At 46.7% G+C, this 19417-nt stretch overlaps 3 protein-coding genes across 5 annotated transcripts; all 3 read left to right on the forward strand.

Moving 5' to 3' along the window:
- The first annotated feature begins 1942 nt into the window (after nt 1-1942).
- On the forward strand, nt 1943-5837 carry mrps9 (mitochondrial ribosomal protein S9). The gene is made up of 11 exons (XM_057026455.1): nt 1943-2095; nt 2360-2542; nt 3491-3553; nt 3620-3650; nt 3722-3801; nt 4017-4102; nt 4470-4545; nt 4626-4794; nt 5159-5267; nt 5342-5511; nt 5604-5837. The coding sequence occupies exons 1-11, from the start codon at nt 2009-2011 to the stop codon at nt 5693-5695; spliced, it is 1146 nt and encodes a 381-aa protein (XP_056882435.1). The 5' UTR covers nt 1943-2008; the 3' UTR covers nt 5696-5837.
- A 428-nt stretch (nt 5838-6265) lies between these two features.
- Nucleotides 6266-12983, forward strand: LOC130522286 (SLAIN motif-containing protein 1-like). Of its 3 annotated transcripts, none has more exons than XR_008949587.1 (9): nt 6266-6631; nt 7066-7193; nt 8326-8430; nt 10340-10459; nt 10736-10885; nt 11031-11073; nt 11181-11546; nt 11863-12012; nt 12091-12308. XR_008949587.1 is itself a non-coding variant. In XM_057026453.1 (9 exons), exons 1-9 carry the CDS (start codon nt 6351-6353, stop codon nt 12454-12456), a joined length of 1728 nt encoding a protein of 575 aa, XP_056882433.1. In that variant the 5' UTR covers nt 6268-6350; the 3' UTR covers nt 12457-12983. The 3 variants fall into 3 exon arrangements, 2 of the variants coding, with proteins under 2 accessions (XP_056882433.1, XP_056882434.1); XM_057026453.1 differs by adding an exon at nt 12399-12983 and having other exon boundaries at nt 6268-6631; nt 11031-11546; nt 12091-12310; XM_057026454.1 differs by lacking the exon at nt 11031-11073 and adding an exon at nt 12399-12983 and having other exon boundaries at nt 6268-6631; nt 12091-12310.
- A 370-nt stretch (nt 12984-13353) lies between these two features.
- On the forward strand, nt 13354-18999 carry fam171b (family with sequence similarity 171 member B). The gene is made up of 8 exons (XM_057026451.1): nt 13354-13656; nt 13968-14201; nt 14556-14675; nt 15203-15367; nt 15443-15613; nt 15840-15956; nt 16040-16163; nt 16284-18999. The coding sequence occupies exons 1-8, from the start codon at nt 13485-13487 to the stop codon at nt 17542-17544; spliced, it is 2364 nt and encodes a 787-aa protein (XP_056882431.1). The 5' UTR covers nt 13354-13484; the 3' UTR covers nt 17545-18999.
- Nucleotides 19000-19417: the final 418 nt, after the last annotated feature.

A 19417-nucleotide genomic window follows, 5' to 3' on the forward strand; every position in this document is an offset into this window, starting at 1 on the left:
AATATGTGCCAGTTACTGGAAAAGATAATTATGTCCTCTGTGTATAACACCAATTAATTACTTTTATTTCATCAAGCTCTTAGGCCGCAGAAGCAGCAGCGGCAGTGGCGGCGTTAGAGGCAGCAGCAGCCACAGAAGCTTTTTAAATGCTGCGTTCTTGCTACCAGATCAGCTTCACAATAAACAAGCCACATGGAAGCTAAGGCTGTTAGCTTTGACCACTTCAACCACTGAATGTAAAAGTACGGAAGAAGAGCAGAACTTGATCCAGTGTGCACGCCATCAGCACCTCCACCTACCTCTACCTCTTCCGTCTTTGTGTCCATGCTTTCATTTTTAATCTGTGAACACTTTAAATTAACCCACTTGCTTACATCAACACAGCATTGTGTGTGTGTGTGTGTGTGTGTGTGTGTGTGTGTGTGTGTGTGTGTGTGTGTGTGTGTGTGTGTTCTTGTATCTTCATTTTTCCAGTAAAGAGAGGACATTTTTTGGAAGTGAGGACATTTTGAATGTGCCCTCACAACTTCAAAGGACTGTTTGAGGTAGGGGGTTAGTTGGGATACCAAGGGTTCTGAGGCAGGGAGGTGGATAATGCTTTAAGTCTAGGAACATCCTCACAAAGATAGCAGTACAAGGGTGTGTGGGACCGAGAGGACACGGGGATGTTGAACACGACTGAAATGAATCATTGGTGTAATTTGAAACAGCAAAATGTTAAAAAATGAAATGAGAAATGTAAAAATAACTTTCGGAAGCAGAGGCAGACAGGGATATATGGACACAGGAGCGAAAACCTGAGGAAAATGAAGAGACAGACTCAGGTGTTTGATGAGACAGAGTGGTGAAATGAGACACCAGTGAGATTTGTAAAGAGGAGGTCAAACTTCTGAACCCAGCTGAGCTTGTTTACTCGTCATCACGTCCCCCTGCTGTGACGCCACCTCCGTGGCCGATTCAGACACTGCCACGATGGAGCTGAGTAGATGATGATCAGAACCAGGAGGCTGGTTCACCTCGATGATGTCATTTCCTCCACTTCCTGTTTGACCTAATGGTTACTGACCGCTCCAGTGGATCCGCACCAGCAGGAATCCTTCTGTTAGCGCAGCACTCTTGTTGCTCACTGATCTTACATTTTGTTATCAGTTATTATTTATTTTTAGCGCCAAAATAGTGGAAGTCATCAAGCACAATGTTCTTCAGAAGTGAAAGTCAGCAGGGAACTTACCCAACTCCCGCTCCCTGCTGGATGTCTAGGCTGTCAGGTGAATGATTTATCTCCCGCCCCTCACCGCCCACTGTAAATTAAATAGCACAGTCGAAACGATTTTTCTTGGTGAGCAGGAGAGCGCTTGTGGCTAAAAAAAACACATAGCAACTACTGTTAATCACAACGTGGACAACAAATGAAGCGCACAGACACATCGACTGCTACTAGCCAGGGGCGTCATGTTATTAATCGCCCAGCATTCCTGCTCCTCAGACATCACAATGATGACACCAGCACACGCGCCACAGGTTATGAAATAACATCGTACTTTAATTCAATTCAATTGTTATATTTAAATTTTTTCAGATTTGGGTCACAAAATTAGGCTTCCATTACGCTTTTAACTGAATTTTCACTCTCCAAAATACTTGAATTCTCAATGTTTCCCTCCAGACAATTTGAGCTTTAACGGCATCTTTATTTATTTGGAATTCAATTTTTATTTTTTATTTTGTTGTCTTGTTAAATAGAGCAGAGTTTCGATGTCATGAGCTTTTGACTATTGGCTTCAATTTACTTTGTCATGTCTTCATGAGATGAGTCAGAAACTTTTGCCTTTCTTTTTTTATTGCAAATTTCCGTTACTTTTTCACGTATACAACAATGGCAAATTTAGATAATTGAATGTCCTTCGACCATCATTTTACATTTTTTCTCTATTCTAAAATAACAAAATACTATTAACTTCCGGTTATCAAAACTACTTCCGCTCTGACGTCACTGCTGACAGACAAAATGGCGGCCCCCTGTGCACGATCTGTTGGCTCATTTTTGTTAAAATGTGGAAAATGCAGCTCGAATTCGACTATAGTTGTGTCACAGGTTGGTCTGCAGATAAACTATTAATTCGACTTTCTCGAACAGGTTGAAATTGGAAATGTTTATCAAACTGGAGACACTGACGTCCTTCAGTGTCAATGCTGCTGTTTACGAACTCATGTGCATTATTTTAAAGTTAAAGGAAGCGTGTTTGTTTCGCTAAACGTACTGTTGTTCAAAATTTGTTATAGTGTCACTGAACGCAAGAACCCGTGGTTGGTTCGGCTCTGGGTCAGTGCTGCTCACGGTCCGGTTTATGCCCTCCAGGTTCTCCACAGGCGGATATGTTTGAGCTCCGCCGCCCGCAGGAAGAACATCCCGGCTCCGGGACGAGAGAAGTTCAGCCAGGAGTTCATCCAGAAGCAGGTGGAGGAATTTAACATCGGGAAACGACACCTGGCCAACATGATGGACGAAGACCCGGAGAACTTTAGTCAGGAGGACATAGACGTAAGAACCCACGTTCATTTTCTTCCACGAAACTAAAACAGATGGATTATTTCCATTATTTAGAAGGTGCATTAATTCAGACTTCATCGTGTAAGTTTCACGGGTTTCAGTAACATTTAATTTCATTGTGCATTTTTAGTTGTGATTCTCATTGATTCTGATTGAAGAGCCGGATCAGTGAAAATTAGTCCTAAATTAATTTAAGCTGAAGTGGGTGTCTAAATGACAGGGCCCCCAAAGTCCCACACCTTACACAACACAAACTTAGACGCTCCTGTGATGGATCGACTCTGTCGCCTCAATAAATCAATCATTATGGTCATCATTTGAAAATAAAGCAAATGAACATGTCTGAAATAATGAATACTGAAGCAAATTATATCAGAAATGAAATGAATTAAATTGGCTCTGTGATGCAGCTCTGATTTGCTCCAGTGTTAGCATTGGTGTTAGCATTAGCGTCACCTGTCAGCTGCAGCATATGAGCGGACAGGTGTGACCACCTGGGCCCAATATGCTGCAGCTGCCACATTCGTCACGCTCTTGAACCAATTCCAACACATCAGCCTCAATTCTAGGGAGGCTGTAGTCCGTCCCAAAGTGTCCCTCCCGCATAATAAACAGAGACATCAGAGCGGACGGTGAAACCAATGTGACGTCCAGCGGCAAGAACTGAGGACTTGTGGCGTAGAACCGATCTCTGTGAGGAGCTACACCTGTTTAAACGTCACCTTTGGAGACTCTGGTCATCATCTTTGTCAACATCAGATTGCGTAATGTTACCTGAGTGATGTGATGATGTCAGCATCATGTGGGCTGCTGCTCCTCCCGGACATGTTTCCTGCAGGAGAAACTAGTTTGATTGGACGTTTTATCAGGAGCCACCAACGCGCCACTGTCATGTTATTTACTGGACTTTCTAATGGTGTCTTCTTCTGTGGTCGACAGCGCAGCATCGCCTACCTGTTTCCCTCTAGCCTGTTTGAGAAGAAGGCCCGTCCTGTCATGAAGGTACGACCATAAACCTTTTTGCATTCAGACAGGATAAGAAGATAACCGGTCTCTTCCTGTTCTCAGCATCCAGATGAGATCTTTCCGAAGCAGCGAGGTATGTGTCCCCCCTGTTTATCCTCTGTTGTGCTTCTTGTGAAGCTCCCATCTGACGCTTGTTTTCTGCAGCCGTCCAGTGGGGCGAGGACAGGCGGCCGTTCCATTTCCTGTTTTATACGGGGAAGCAGTCCTACTATTCGCTGATGCATGTGAGTCCCTGAGCAGTCATACATAATCAGTCCATTAGAAGTTTTCTGCATCTCTGGCTTAATAATTCTAACAATAATGGGAGTTTTAGTTTATTTTAAATTAATTTAGTTTCTTTAGATGTTTAGTTTTGGACAAAATGAAGCAGGGACATGAGAAAGCCAGTATTGACGCTTTCAGGGTGAATCTCTCAGTTTTGATCAGTTCTTGTTTGTAGGAAATTTACAGTAAAATCCTGAATGTGGAGAAAGTTCAGGATCGTCTGAGAGCGAAGGGACTGTTCAGCCCTCATGGAAAGAACCTGTGAGTATGAAAGCGGAACAGAAATGTTGGCGTCACCGTCAGGGGGAATATGTCACAGTACTGACAACAGTGCCGTGGTTTAAATGTTTTGCCGAAAGTGAATTCCGAGTTTTAAAATGGAAATAGTCTTCCGGAGTTTTCCCCATGCGCACGTATTAAATATTGTTAAAATGGGTCTGTAATAACATGTCTAGCTATTCACGGAGTCCCGCTGGTATTGAAATGATTTTCGTCAACAGCTTCTGTTACCATGGTGATAGTCCAGGAAGAACAGACAATGTGACAGAAATATTCACTTAAGATTAGCTACATGCTAACACTGAAGCGCCGCTCCGAGCTCAGCCCAGGCTCTCCCGTGTTTCTGCAGATCTCTGGGAACCAGCCGGTGGCTCACGAAAGAGGAGCTGGAGTTGCAGCTGGTGGAGACCATGTCACCCAATGACGTAAGACCTCTCTCTTTCACACTCCTCCTCCTCACCTGTCAGCCAGGCAGTAACCTGACAACGCTGTCCTTCCGGATCAGTACACCCACTTCCTGCAGCTGATGGAGCGTCTGGTCTCGCTACCGTACAGCTCCAACGAGGAGGAGTTTGTTCTGCAGTACCGCCGCCAGCTGGAGGTTCAGTCCAAGAAACAGACAGTACCACCGCTGCAACAGGACGACAGGGGCGTGGCCTTCACCACAGCTGAAGGTACACACACTTCCTGCTGCTCGCAGCCCCCATTCAAACACGACTCCTCTGAAGGTGGCTGGTAGTGCCCACAGTTTGCTCCTCAGGACTAACCTGATGATTAAAAGATCCAAGAAAAGCTGTTGGTCTGGTGTTAGATATGCTTCTGCTCTTGAAAATATCTCCACCTGTGAGTGTATGAGCTTATTGAGGGTAGTGATTAACACGGTTGGTGGCCCTCACTGTCCTCACTGTGAAGGAGGAATTCAGGCTGTTGTGTGGAGGTAAAATGACATTAGAACAGGTGATTGGAAATTCTGTTAATGTCTGATTGTCTGTCCTACACTAATAAATCAGAGTGTTTGATTGTTTCTTTTGCTGTCAGGTCGCAGGAAGTCATCCACGTCGTCTGTGACTCTCAAAGACTGTGGCTCCGGACGTGTTATCATCAATGGTCAGGACTACCTGCACTATTTCCCCATCCTACAGGACAGGTGAGAGGAGGGTGTAGTCACACACACACACACAGACATTCACCCACTTTCACACACCCGTGTTCCTCCCTCAGAGAGCAGCTGATGTTCCCGCTGCAGTTCGTCGGCCTGCTTGGACGATTTGACCTGGAATGCAGCGTGAGCGGAGGTGGGCGGTCCAGCCAGGCTGGAGCATTGCGGCTTGCCATCTCAAGGGCGTTACTGTGCTTCCTGTCGGAGGGCGAGGTGGAGAACCTAAGACAAGGTCAGCGTGCTGGATTTGGTACTGACCTGTCAGAGAAGCATTGGTTTTATGTGTTTATACTGTGTTTTTTGTGGTGTTTTTATTGATTTTAGCTGGTCTGTTAACTCCGGACCCACGAGTGAGGGAGAGGAAGAAGCCTGGTCAGGAAGGAGCGAGGAAGAAGTTCACCTGGAAGAAGCGCTAATAAGGAACAATCATCCCGTGACGTGCGTTCTGCACAAGCTGCAGTGACGCTCTGTGGCCACCTGATGGCAGCAACTGTCCACCAATACAGCAGATCTCCATCAGCACGTTGATCAAATGCCAATAAAAACGACTTTATTGCATTCATTACATTCTCTTCTCTATTTCACATCTTAATGGCGTTTTCGTACAATTCAGATCACGTAAGTGTTGAGAGGTTTTTAAATATAGTTGTCTGGGTTGTTGGAAACAAACAAAATCCAGATGTGGGTAGAAAAGGGTCGATTGAAAACCCATTTTGGAGTGTTTTGTTTTAACTGGTTTCCACTTATGGTGAGTTATTTTGTTTCTTCTGTTTTTTCACGCAGGGCAACTGGCCGCTTTTGTTTTCTCAGATTGGCTGATATACTAATTTTGATAAATGATATACTCGGTTTGGAATACTCAAAGGAAAACGTAAAACACGTATCAGGCGCATCAATTACCTGTAATCGGTCAGAGGGTGGGCGTGGTTGAATGTAGGGGCGTGGTCGGTGGTTGTGGGCGTGGTTGGTGTCTCATTAGTGGAGCTGTCAGGCTGGCTGGCAGATTTCCTCCCGGTCCACAGAAGCTTCTCCTCGCAGACCTATGGTTCTTTCGTCTTTCTTCTATTCGGGATGCCGGAAGTAGACCTGAAGAACAACAGTCTGAACACGGAGGTGGAGGTGAAAAAGCTCCAGGACCTGGTCCGGAAGCTGGAGTGGCAGAATGAGCAGCTTCGGAGCCGAGCCGGCCCATATGCGCTCCCTGCCACCGGGGGATGCCGGCTGTCCAGCCCGGAGGAGACCATCCCGTACTTTCTGGCCCACACTGACGAATCCGAAATGTCGATCTTGGACGAACTGGAGCTTCTGGACCTGAGCTCTTTGTCGTGTTTGGACGAGTCTGAAGAAACCTGGTAAGTTCTATTCCACTCTGAACCTTTCTGGAGCAGCTGGACCTGAACAGATCCCAGCACAGGTGAGCTGCGCGTTCACCTGGAGGATGAAAATGCTCTAAATATTCACTTATATGAGGCCAATAGCGCGGATCCCCACGCAGTCACCAGATATTCCGACTTTCCACAGTTTTATTGACTGATGGTCCAAAAAAAGTCTTTAAAATCAGGCAAAGATTCCAACAGGTTAGAATCATCTCACAAGTTACCCATGATGCATCTGGACCTGGTTCTGAATGTCCACCTGAGGTTTCTTCTGTGTTTGTGAGGAAGCAACTTTCAAGGAGATTTTTTTTTTCATTCGTTAAAATGAAAGTTTGATCCAGGCGCTGAAACCTGAATAATGAACTAAAGCTTGTCAGGCAGCAGGGCCAACTCTGACCTTGACTCTTTAGGCTTTACACCTCATCCAAAAGTCCAGACAACAAGATCACACCTCTGCAGTGGTGCCGGCAGGTTCTGGACCAGCCCAGGTCAGAGGTGAGCACCATCGCCGGGCCGATTTCCCTACGACAGGAACCAGGTAAATGCAGAAACATTTGATCGGTGATGAACCTTTTGGATATAGGTTGTTGGGGGGTGTCCAGTCTTTCAGAACTCTAGAAAAGTATATTTATTCAGTGATTAATCGAATGAGCAATAACTCCGATCAGTCAATATTAATAGTAACGAGTTTGAGGTCGGCTTCTTTTATTCTACCTAAACACTTAGAAGTTCATCTTTAATCCCTGCCAGGATTAAACCTGTCACATGATCCATTACATCATCATTAATGCTGTCACTCAGGACACAGTAGAAGTCTGTCTGACTGTCTCCATGGTTACACCAGGTTAAAATATGCTCTGTTGTTGCACTAAAGTTTCTGACTGCAGCCTCAGTAGAAATAACCATCTTATCAATCCACAAACATCCATTCTCTAATCAGTAAACTTGACCAGTTTGCATTATTTAACATCATTACATCATTTCTGAAGAAACAAAGAGTATTGTGTATGTTTTTGTGTGTGTGTTTGTGCTCTTGTACTGGCTACATTCTGAGTGCCAAAACATTTATTCTACTATCAAAGTGAGGACATTCTTGGGATGTGAGCAAATGTTGGCTGGTCCTCAGAACTCCAAACGACCGTTTAAGGGTTAAGACGTGGTTGTAATGTTGAGGTTAGAACTGGGTTTAGGTTAGCACCATGGTTAGGTGGTTAGTTTGGATGGTTAGGCTAAGAAGCTGGGTAATGCATTACGTCTATCAAAGTCCTCACAAATACAGAAGTACAAGTGTGTGTGTGTGTGTGTGTGTGTTTGCGTGCGCGTGTGTGTGTGTGTGTGAGATAAAGCGGCTTTGTCGGATTCATGAATGGAGCGCCCGGTGTCCATCTCTATTCTGATTTGGATTAAATCAGTCATCTGAATCATGAAAATGATCAGACTGATGAAATCACAGCATTTATCAATTTTAACCGTGTTTAATTACAGCTCAAGTTATTGATCCAGTTTTAGAAGGATCAAAAGATTCATGTTTCCTAAGAAAACAATTCAACCCTTTTTATTTTCTTAAAATTTGAGAAAATGTATCAACTTTTATCCCAAGTTTTTTTTGACGTATTTGATTTAGTAAAATGTTCCTTTGGTCTCTGAAATGAAGCTTCTTCTCTCTCCAGCGGCTCTGGGTCGTGGCTCCTTCTGTAGCCCCTCCCCATGTTCTCCTGGCCCCGCCCTTCTGCGGACATCTTGCTCCACCCCCCAGGCCTCAGAAAAACTACACGGTAACCTGGCAACAAACAACAGTTCACCAGTCAGTCTTCGGAAAGCCACTTTTGTTACATTGTCCTGCTAACCAAAAACATCGTCTTCTGGTCAAAGCTCATGTTTCAAAACTCTTGCAAAAAGAAAGTGATTTATTGGTCATGTGACATACAAGGAAGTGGACTCAGGTTCAGCGTCCACACCAGCCAGCGTGAAGACGCTCTCTCTGTGTGCTGATATTCTGCTCAACAGTGCTCTGTATTTCCTATGAGGGAATAATCAGAGGGTCTGGAAGCAGCCCATCTCCTGACCCTGGACGGGTAAAGTCCTGGACCTAGACTGGTTCTGATGATTTTCTCTGCAGGCCGGTCTGCTCTGGTCTAGTTTGATGGCCGACCCACTCAGTGATGGAAGAACAGACTGGAAGTGTGTTGGTTGGACTTGAACTAGAGGAACCGCAGCTTCTGCGGGGCCTGTTTTGCAGACCGTCTCTATATGAGAGGACCACTTCAGTTCTCGAGACACGGTGAAACCCTGAAACCATTAAGAGCCCGGTAGACACAGTGGTTTTGAAGATAGTGAGAGAGGGGCTTCTCCTAAAGAACATTCTAATCTCTACAGTTTTGAGTGGGTGCAGCTGCACCAGGATACCAGTCCGTTCCACCTGTGTCTGTAAACTGATGAGGTTGATGATGGCGTCCTCCAACAACTTCAGCGGTTCGGCTGAAGGAGGTCACTGGTCACTGGAGATGCAGTGGTTGATGCAGAGGGAGAAGAGCAGGGGGGCGAGGACATAGCCCTGCTGGGCACCGATGTTGAGTGCACAGGTGCTGGATGTGGTGCTCCGTAGGTGACAGGTGGAGCATCTGGGTGAGCTTTGGATCACGTCTAGAACAATGGCGTTTGAAGCTACCTTGGTGCAAGTAATGCGCCGCACGTCACCGTCTTCACTGGAAACAGCACCCCTGGTAACACGGAGACAAAAATGATGGAGCCCATTTTCAAAAGTTTGCAGATTCTGGCTCTCTGGGCGTCGTTCTTGTGCAAACGTAACGAAGCCTGGTTGTTTTTATTGTTGCGCAAACAGGCCGTTGGTGTTTCAAAGGATTTAATTGATCACAGAATCAGGGTCCCCGGTCCTTTAATCCTATGGTGGAGGACTTTAGGGACCAGAGCAATGGTGAAAGCAGGAGGTGATCTGTTGAAGATCTGGGTAAGGATGGGTGTCTACTGGTCAGCACAAGCTTTCAGGCAGGAGGGTGAGAGGCCATCTGGTCCTGGAGCCTTCCTGGGCCCTGATAGACAACGTTTTTGGGTGAAAATGAAAAACTTTAAGGCCATTGTGGCCATCATTTTTTGCACTAGAACACCAGAAAACCGAATGATACGAAAACGGCCTTAAGAATAAAGAGTTTTGAAAATGTTTCTGCATCCGTTGTAAAAACACAAAGCGGAGCTGTAGGCAAGTGAGCTGGTGCAACTAGTTTAAGTTTTATAGTTCAAGGTTGCCTGTAGAAGCAACTTCACCTCATTGTGGGTTGACTGGGAAACGTTGGTGCTCACCACTATAATCATTGTTTGGAAACCATCTAAGACTGTTGACTGTTATGTGGGTATGTCTGCCTTATTACCGCCACCTATTGGCCTGGCATGTGTCCTACAGCATATTGGTGGTGCGTTTACATTGTCTGAAGGGGGTCAGGCTGGTCTCCAGCCTCTGGAACAGCAGACAAACATCATCTTCACAGTTCTCCCATGCAGGTGGGGAGGCAAGTTGGTCGTGCGGGGGAGGGACGAGGGTGGTTGTTTATCAAAATAAAGAGCTTTGGCATGTTTCCAACCCCTCAGTGGAGTATTTATTTCAGCTGTAACAGAAGAGAAAGTGAACTGTTCTGTCTTTTCGAGTCACGCGTCCTGTCATTTTTACAGCTCCACCCCTTCTCTGCTCGCCACGTCACCCAACCCTGCAGCACTCACTCAGCCCTGTCAGGAGGGAACTCCTTCCCTCTCCAGCTAGGAGAACACCCACAATGATCCCTCACAACTCCAGTAAGTTAGCATCCTCTGTTAGCGCCCCCTGTTGGTGCCCTCTGTTAGCTGACTCCTTTTCCCTGCTGTCGCTCTTAGACCTCCATGGAAATTTGCTCAGATTTATTAAGAAACTGCAGTTTGTTTGAGGGACACTTAGTCTTTTAAATCAGGTTTATGTATATATTTACAAAAATGTATGAATGTTTCAGTGATTATTTTCTCCTGGAATCCTCATGTAAACAGTCATTCTGTTGCTCTTATGTTGAAATGAAGGCTTGAATTTTTGATGTTTAGAAGGCGGGAGTGTCTCAAGTGGCCCTTTAAGCCCTCAGTTGTCGGTGGATTGTGGTCTGGGATCTTCAGACATAGACGACTCGATGGTCCAGGGGTATAAACTACAGGACCTAATGGACGTCCAGGTGATGGCGCGTCTTCAGGAGGAGAGTGAGTCTGGAACCTTAAAAACAAAATGGCTTCCAAATATTTGTCAGCATCTTCAGTAAAATCTGTTTATAATAATTTTATTGATGGAAATGGATCAGTCATGTGACCAGTCACAATTCCTATTTCCCTAATATTTTAACATCAGATCTCAGAGCTCATCGCTACAGCAGCTTCATTAACCCATTGAGGTGTGTGTGTGTGTTTTTCTGTGTGTGTGCATGCGCGTGTGTGTATGTGTGTTCCGTGTGTGTGTCCATCAATCCTGCACGTCTGTCCTCATCTGTTCTGCCTACAGGCCTTCGCAGGGACCTAGTCAGATCATCTTTTGCAGGTCGTCACAGTCGAAGCTTCGGGTTCCAGAGCAGTTTCCTCAGCGGCGGTTCTGGCCTGGAAGAGGGAGACGAGGACAAAGACCACGGCCTTCTCCTGCAGCGGCCCCGCCTCCTCGCCACCCTCCTGCCTCATTCTCAAACCTTCAACAGCATAAGGGACTTCAGACCCAGATCCCCAACCTGTCCTCATTCCGCCTCCTCCGCGCAGCTGTTCCGTTCCGGCGGGTCGGCCTGTCAGGACCAGGCTCTGGGACAAAGACTAAACCCAGGACTGGGGTCTGGAATAAGACTGGGCACAGCAGGACTTCAGGACTTCAGACCAGGTTTGGGTAAGAAAACAGAAGACCAATATCATCTGACAGTCTGTTTAAAAGATCAAAGTCTCTATCGGCTCATGGTAGAACAAACTATTAACTTTAGATCTGGGGCTGTGATGTAATTAAAGTTGCTTTGCCATTACGACTGAAAGATCACTTTGACCACGCCCACTCGGGATGACCACGCCCCTGACTCCTCCTCGTGGCCGTGTAATAATGACGTCTAAGCTTCTTAGAGATTCCGGGTTCACGTGTGACTGAAGGGACACGCGTGACCAGCAGACCTTCTGTGACGGCGCGTTCCGCTCTGTGTTGCTCCGCCTCTCAGACGCGCTGCGGAGGAGCATGCCAAACCTCGTCAGAGTTCCCAGCACACCGTGCGTACCCTCCCTGACCCATCTCGGCGCCGCCCATTGCTGTCTTCGTAACAGCCAGAGTTTCGATTCGTCTGCCGGGCTGCTTCGCCGTCCCTCCTCCAGTAAGAGATGCCTCTGCTTTTACTCATCTCCCATATTCTTCAGTTCATTTTAATTTCCTGAATTGGACCCCTCCCCAGTTCTGCTTCAGAACCGGGTCCACAGTGTCGACAACGTCGCCTCATTGTCGAGCCAGCTGTCTAAAGCCACCGCTTACGTCAGTCCCACCATCAAGGGGTCATCGTCATCTGCCCCCAGTACCCCCCGCAGCAGCTTACCACGCCCTGCTTCTTCTGCTGGCACTAGCCCCACCCCCCGTAACAGAGTTAACCAATCAGCATCCAAGCAGCAACCAATCAGGTGTGAGCACCTGTGTAAACGTTGAGATTTAAAGCATTCCAGCATGAAGTTTTCTTCTGTTTTGTTTTACTTTTCTTTTCTTCTTCAGCTTTATGACACCTCCAAAGACGCTGCGAGACACCAGCCGGAGGGAGCGTTGTTATTAGTGCCGCAGCCTGACGAGGTCTGACTAAATAAGCTCACATCTCTGTGCCAAAACAAGCAAACCCAGCACTGCATAGACCCCAGCGTGCTAATCATGCTAAGCTGCTAATGTGGGCCTTCAGTTTTTAATGTTTTGTTTTTTAATTTAGATTTTTGACTAATCCTTTTTTTCGATGGATTGGGTTTGCTATAGGTTTGGTCCATTTTTAAAAAGTTCTTTAATTATTTTTCATGTACAAGCCTAACAATTAAATAAGCACCTATGTATTTGTGCAATGTTATAAATGTTATCACGATGTATGTCAACACACACGAAATCAGCCACTTCTTGCTGCACTTTAACCCCTCACAAATTAAATGTTTCAGTGTTCGGAATTTCACCCAAATACTTTTTTTTCCCCGTCTCACATAATGTAAATGTAAAGTTCAGCTTCTCTGTACAGATTTTGTTACTAAGGTGCCACATTTCACGGTAATTGATGGGGTGAAATTGTGATGTTTATAATAAAATGGCATAAATACATAATAACGTGGTGTTTTAATGGTTCTTTGGTTAAAAACCAAACATCTTCAGCGAGGCTTTTCTTTAGATGAGGGTTGTGTTTTAGTGATTACAGGAGGAACAGGACCCCTCCTTGATCGACGGGGGGCCACGCCGAAGCCCCCAGGTGACGTCATAGCGTCGCTGCCACGCCAAAGATTAGTAAAGAAAAAGATGATGTCATACTCTGAATGTTTTACCGAACACTAATGGTAGAGATAGCAGTCCACTGTGAGTGGACTCATTCCCTTATTATATATATCAGCCTCATAGGCTGTATTTTTAGCTGGCAGGATGAGCTCCAGTAAGTCACAGATTTCAGCCGGACAGTGCAGCGGGTTTCTTCGCTGGGTTTGAGCGGAAGTGGCCGAGTGGTGTGTCTGTTGATCATAGACGCTCTTTGATCCCGGCCTCCGCTGACGGTTCTGCTCACTTGGAACCATGACTGACCGTTGGTGACTCGGTTCTGTTGCGGTTCGGTATGTGCTGATGGCTGCTGTAGGACGCCACTTCCCGCCGCCGTGTCTGCTCTTCCTCCTGCCCTCGCTGCTCCTCATCATTTGCCAGGATGGAGAAGCAACAGAGGAGGGCGGCGGCCTGCACCCCTCCTCTCCCGGAGACAATGGAGACCCCACCGGTCCAGACCCGGTTCCGACTGCAGGTAAACTGAACGCCACAGGCCTGAACGAACCAGATTTCATTCAGAGCCATCAAGCTTCATTTAATGTCATTTGATATTTACTTAACAAGAATTACAGTTTACAAGAAATAAGCGTGGGTGTAATTTACAGATGTAACCTGCAGGAGGCAGCCAAATGCTCTGGGGCAGTAATTCATCGGTTAAGGTTTCGTCACGCAGAAGGAAGAGTAGCTTTAATTAGCATAAATAATATAATTAGCATAATAGCCAATAAAGTGGTGCTTTTATAGCCGGGTACGTCTTTTTTTATCCCAAACTTCTGGTCTCTGCAGAGTCGCGGTTCGCTCTGAAGGTTTTGGTCCTGGACTCGGTGACTCTAAAGCCGCTTCCAGGTGCTTCTGTCTCTGTTTACCTGAACCACACCATGACGAGCTCCGCTCAGACGGAGCACTCGGGTGAGGTCATCTTCTGGATAGAACACAGGCCCCAACTCAGTCTCACTCTGCTGGGCAACAAGAGAGGATATGTACCCCGACCACTGCCCTGGAGCACCAGCAGGAGGCCCGGTGAGTGATGGAGCTCTCGCACCTCTTTGCAGAGCCTAAACTGGGACCCCCCAGTTAAAATGGAGAGAACAAGTTGTCCTGTTTAAAGTTTACTTTAATGGGGTTAATAGTGGTTTAAGTATTTATGGCACATTATCTGATGCCGAGAGGGAGAAAGTCCGAGTCACCTCCCTTCAGGGGGCAGCTCGACCAAGCGGCTGTGCCCAAAAATGCCCACCCACTACTGACCCCTGTCGGTGGAAAAACAAAACAGCAAGTTGACGCAGTCGAATAAACACATTCTGGTGATGTAAATGATCGTTGAGGAATGTTTCAGGCGAGTGACACATTCATGTGACTGTTTCCTGTCCTCAGTTCTGTCAGTCGTGACGCTGCTGCTGCTGCCTCATGCTCAGGGAAACATTTGGCTGTTTGAGGACTCCGTGCTCATCACCGGGAAACGACCTGGCACGTCTGGAGGGACGCGGTTGGAAGGTAGAGGTCGACACAGCGTTGATATAAATTTATTTTGTCTTTGTTCTGATTTAAATATATGGCATCTTGTTGATAGGGAAGCTGAGAAATAGTGTTTTGAGCAGATGTGGACACACTTCAGGAAGAATTAAAACAATAAAAGAGTGTCCAGATTCTTCTAATAAGTAGTTTAGTAGACCAGATGTTCTTTAGCGTTCACTGAAAAATAAATACCAGCGTGCTGTGGATCAAACCCCATCAGTACGATGACTTTCTTTAAACTGTGACGCTTTCTGGTTCGGACAATTAAAGAAGGGAATAGTTTTCACTCTGAGCGGACGATGAGTCCATCAGCAGCCGTGTGGTTCACCAACGTGGACTTCCTGAGCTGCGGTGGTCAGAGAGTTCATCTCTGACCACATGCCGGTGCTCGAGAGGCTCTTTGTAGAAAACTGGAAAGACAGAGCAAACAAAATAGTTTTCTGGAGCCCCAGTAGATGGCAGCAGGGCAAAGGTCAGTGAACAGCTGCTCCATCTTGTGTTTCCAGAGAGCTCATCCCACCCGAAGGTCATGTTCCCCAAGAACCTCCTCATCACCTCCAGCAGGAGCAACATCACCTCGGTGACGGCCTATCTGACGGTGCCGGAGCACCACCAAGCGAGAGACTGCACCGGCTGCACCCCAGGCCTCATCGGCGGCGGCGGCAGATCAGGTGAGTGGAGCACCCATGACGCAGGTGGAGTTTGATTGGAAACCCGATCACAGCCTTTTCCCTCTGTATTCGCAGCCCTCAGGAGCGTCAGCCTGAACCCGGTGGTTTCCGTGAGCATCCTGTTGTTCTGTGACGATGAGCAGCTGCAGATCAGAGGACCCGTTCAGATCAGCCTGCCCCTCAAACCGGGCCTGCGACTCAGGGCTGCCGACACCGTCCCAGCTTGGGCCTTTAACTTCAACATGGGTGAGAACAAGAACGCCGCTGAGGCTTCAGCTACATTACTGACTACAAGCAGAGCAGCTGTTCTCCTGGAGAGAAACAGGAGCTGCTCTTTAACTGGGAAACACCTGTTGGCTCCCAGACACAGAGCCTCTGTTGACACACCTGGGCCACAGCTTCAATGTCCAGTTGCTTTAATCAGGCTCAACATGAACAGTCGAGGTAAAGGTGAAGTGTCTGCTGTCTGAAGGTGCCTGGGAGAACCAGGGTCTCGGAGTGGTGAAAAGAGTCGGCGACGAGCTGATTTGGACCTACACTGCTTCCCACCTGGGCCACTGGATCGCTGCGCCCCTCCCCTCCTCCGAGAGTAACGGACCGCTCCTCTGTTTGACTTTGCTTCTGCACTTTCTGTGGGTCAGCCTTTAACGTCGGTCTCTAAATTTGAATCAGGTCACCTGGGATACAGACTGTCTTTGGACTTTGTGTGGTACCACACCTACCTGTTGATGGCAACGCTGGGAGGAATGCTGCTCATTGTGATTGGGTTCCTTTCCCTGCTGGTTTGCCACTGCAGGTAAACAGAGTCTCTATAGCAACCAGTTTTTTTAACTTTTGCACTATTTGATAAAAATTAACCTCCTGACACCTGAACTTGGAACATTAACATTTATTTCTGTTGCTTTTCCATCTGCAGACGTTCCCATCAAGGACCCAGAAGGAGGACGGCACGTTTTACCAAACTCACAGTGGTAAAGAAGGACCAAACCACCTCGACCCACATGGAGGGGGGGCTGTTGTACCGCTCTGGTGACAACAGCCTGGCGTCACGCAGCATACAGTGTGACGCCTCATCCGTGTCCCGGCCCAACGCCAGCTTCAACATTTACGTGGAGGACCCAGCCGCTTCCTTTTATGAGAACATTCCTCCAGATCAGACCAAAGGTTCCCAGCCGCTGTCGCACTACATCAACGACGAAGAGGTGACTCGGCTCCGGGAGAAGTCAGAGCAGAACAACATGAACTCAAACATCTTCTTCCCAGATAAGCTGATTAACATCTTCAACCAGGCGGTGGCTGTCATTCAGGCGCCGGAGCTGTTCGGCACGCAGGAGCAGCAGCTGTCTGGCTGCAAGTCTGCAACTTTTCCACGCAACGGAGGCGAGTACAACGCTCACCCCGAGCCCGCCAGCAAGGACGGTTTCACCCAGATGCTAGCCAAAGTTCCTGTAAGCAACCCACCGCAAACCAGCCAGGATGAGCCACGCGCTCTGGAGACTCCCCCTCAAAGCCAGGAGCCCTCTGCTGGTGGATGGGGGCGCTACAGCAACCTCTTGGAATCCTCTGTCTCTGTCCCAGGGACTCTAAACGAGGCCGCTGGCCTGGAGGGCTTTCGCGGCGGGCATGGCGTTCCCAGTGAGTTGCAGGGAATCTCAGAGCGCACCTTACTGGAGCTCACCCGGGGGAAGCCTTTACTGTCCCACCCTCGGGCCTGGTTCGTCTCCCTCGATGGGAAACCAGCCGCACAGGTGCGCCACTCTATCATCGAGCTGCAGAGCAGCCACCGCCCGCCAAGCAGCAACGACACCAGCTTGGACTCGGGCGTGGACATGAACGAACCTCTGCAGAACATCCGTGAGATGGAGAGGGACAGGCCCTTAACCAGGGCCTCGTCCCTGTCCCACCACAGCCGAGGGGGCCGTTGCAGTGAGGACCAGGACTTAAGCAGCAGCGAGAGCGGCACCACAGCCACCTGCACACCCGAGGACCCTTCACTCAGGAACATTCTCGACGGGAGCATCCCCGAAGAGCACGATGAGATGGACACGTCCAGCGCTCGAGAGGACAGCGAGTCCAGAGGAATCCCGCCTTCCCGCCGCCTGAGGAAGATGAGGGAAAAGGTAAAAACTGACTGTAAGCAAGCGCGCGAAGGGAGGCCACAAATCAAGAGGAGTTAGAGGACGACGTGCTGGATTTATCCCTCAGCTGGGACCAAAGGCTCCAATCTGCAGTTAATGGTTGGAGTCCTGTTAGAGACCGTACAGCTGAACCCAGTCGCCGGGGGAGAAGCAAGAAACTCCTCCAGAAATCTCATTCTTTCTTATTATGTACAGGAAACCTTTGAAAAGCAACGGCTGACAGAAGATGTCGACCAATAAACTCTCATCTTTTGATCGGTGAAGAGAAAATCAGCGATTGTCAGGACTTTACCAGGATCTGCATGCCTCATCTGTTTCGCATTCACACGCGTTGTTTTGGTCGGTTTGTTCATGGTTTCTCCAAATTTGCCAAAGACTGTAAGCTAGTCTGAAGATCACCAGCGCAACTACTGACTGAAGAAGGTCCGGTACCATAAGCGGTGCCTGTTTACTGCACTCGTGACAATGGCTCCAAAAGACCCAGCTTTTGTGTGTCTTCAGTAACGTCTGCTCGTTTTTTTTGTATCGTGCGATGACCCCCCAGTGTGTGATTGTCCCGGCAGCTACTGGACATTGTGGACCGAGGACACGAAGCACTGTCATTATCACGCGGTTTAAACTTAATGGTTGTGTTAGAATGCATGAAGTTTAATGTCTGTCTAGTGTGTTTTATGGTAGCACTAACATGACATCATCATCATCATCATAGCTTGTAGGTGGCTAGGTTAGCTCTGAGCAGACACGTGTAGCGTCGTTAAAATGCATTTACATTTTCACCCAAATTTTATTTGTACTTATCCAATGTTGGCATGTTAATGGATTGGAGATGGTGAAAGTCATTAAAGACTTGATCTATGATTAATTCATGGATAGAACATGCTAATAATCATGTTAGATCACCATCATTTTGTGATTACTATTTAGTTTCCAAAAATACAACAATATTTAATCTAATACAATTTGTAAATGTAACAATTAGGACAAATTAACAGTTTAGTCTGTTCAGCATTTAGTATCTTATCAGCATGTGTGGTTTAGAATTTAATTGTCACCTTCACCTATTTGTTCTGTCTAACGGCAGCAGTTCCTGCTAATGCCTCAGAAAAGGCAAATATTCAGATAAATGCCAAAAAAAGTGCCGAACCTGATTGAATTTTTAGAATTTTGACACTCCTGTGGTTTCTGTCAGTGGGTTTGACAATTAATGATTGTTCAACATTGTTGATTTATGACGTGTTCAGAAGTTTAATCACTTCATTCAGTCCACATTCAACAGCCTTTATAGTATAGAGCACATTTATTTATTTATTTATTTATTTATTTATTTATTTATTTATTTATTTATTTGACTAATGATGATCTTTAGTTTGTTGATTGACAAGTCTGATAGTGCTTTTCAATGTCATCTGAATGTCTTTCATCCAGAATTATCATTTATTATGAAGAATGTCGGTCATTTTTGTGCACTCCGTCAATAAATATGACTTGATTCCACTTCTATTTCCAAACTTTGAATAAAATCAAGGTCAATTATATTGCTCATAATGTTCTGCTATAGCATGATCCCTCATTTGACTTCATTGGGAACACGATTCCATCTGCATGGAAGCAGTTCATTTTAAAAGCTGCTAAAAGCCTTGTGAGGAACAATAACTAACAGACTTTAGCCATCAAACATCTTTTACCAGATCTAAGTTGCTTCTGAAAGGGGAATAAATTCTGTGAATTCTGGAGTTCTATAAGGTTGAGCAAGTTAAGAAATGTTGTGTCTGTGGTAATAAGGGGGAAGTGTATCAAGTTGAATAAATTAGTTATTGACCAAGCTACAGCAAAACTAAAATGAATAGTTCCAACATGCTGGTGCACCATAGCCTCACTGGCTAAAGTAAACGGGCTTGTAGCAACTGCGTTA

This window comes from Takifugu flavidus, chromosome 3 (assembly GCF_003711565.1).
Source record: "Takifugu flavidus isolate HTHZ2018 chromosome 3, ASM371156v2, whole genome shotgun sequence".
In the NCBI taxonomy this organism is placed as follows: Eukaryota; Metazoa; Chordata; class Actinopteri; order Tetraodontiformes; family Tetraodontidae; genus Takifugu; species Takifugu flavidus.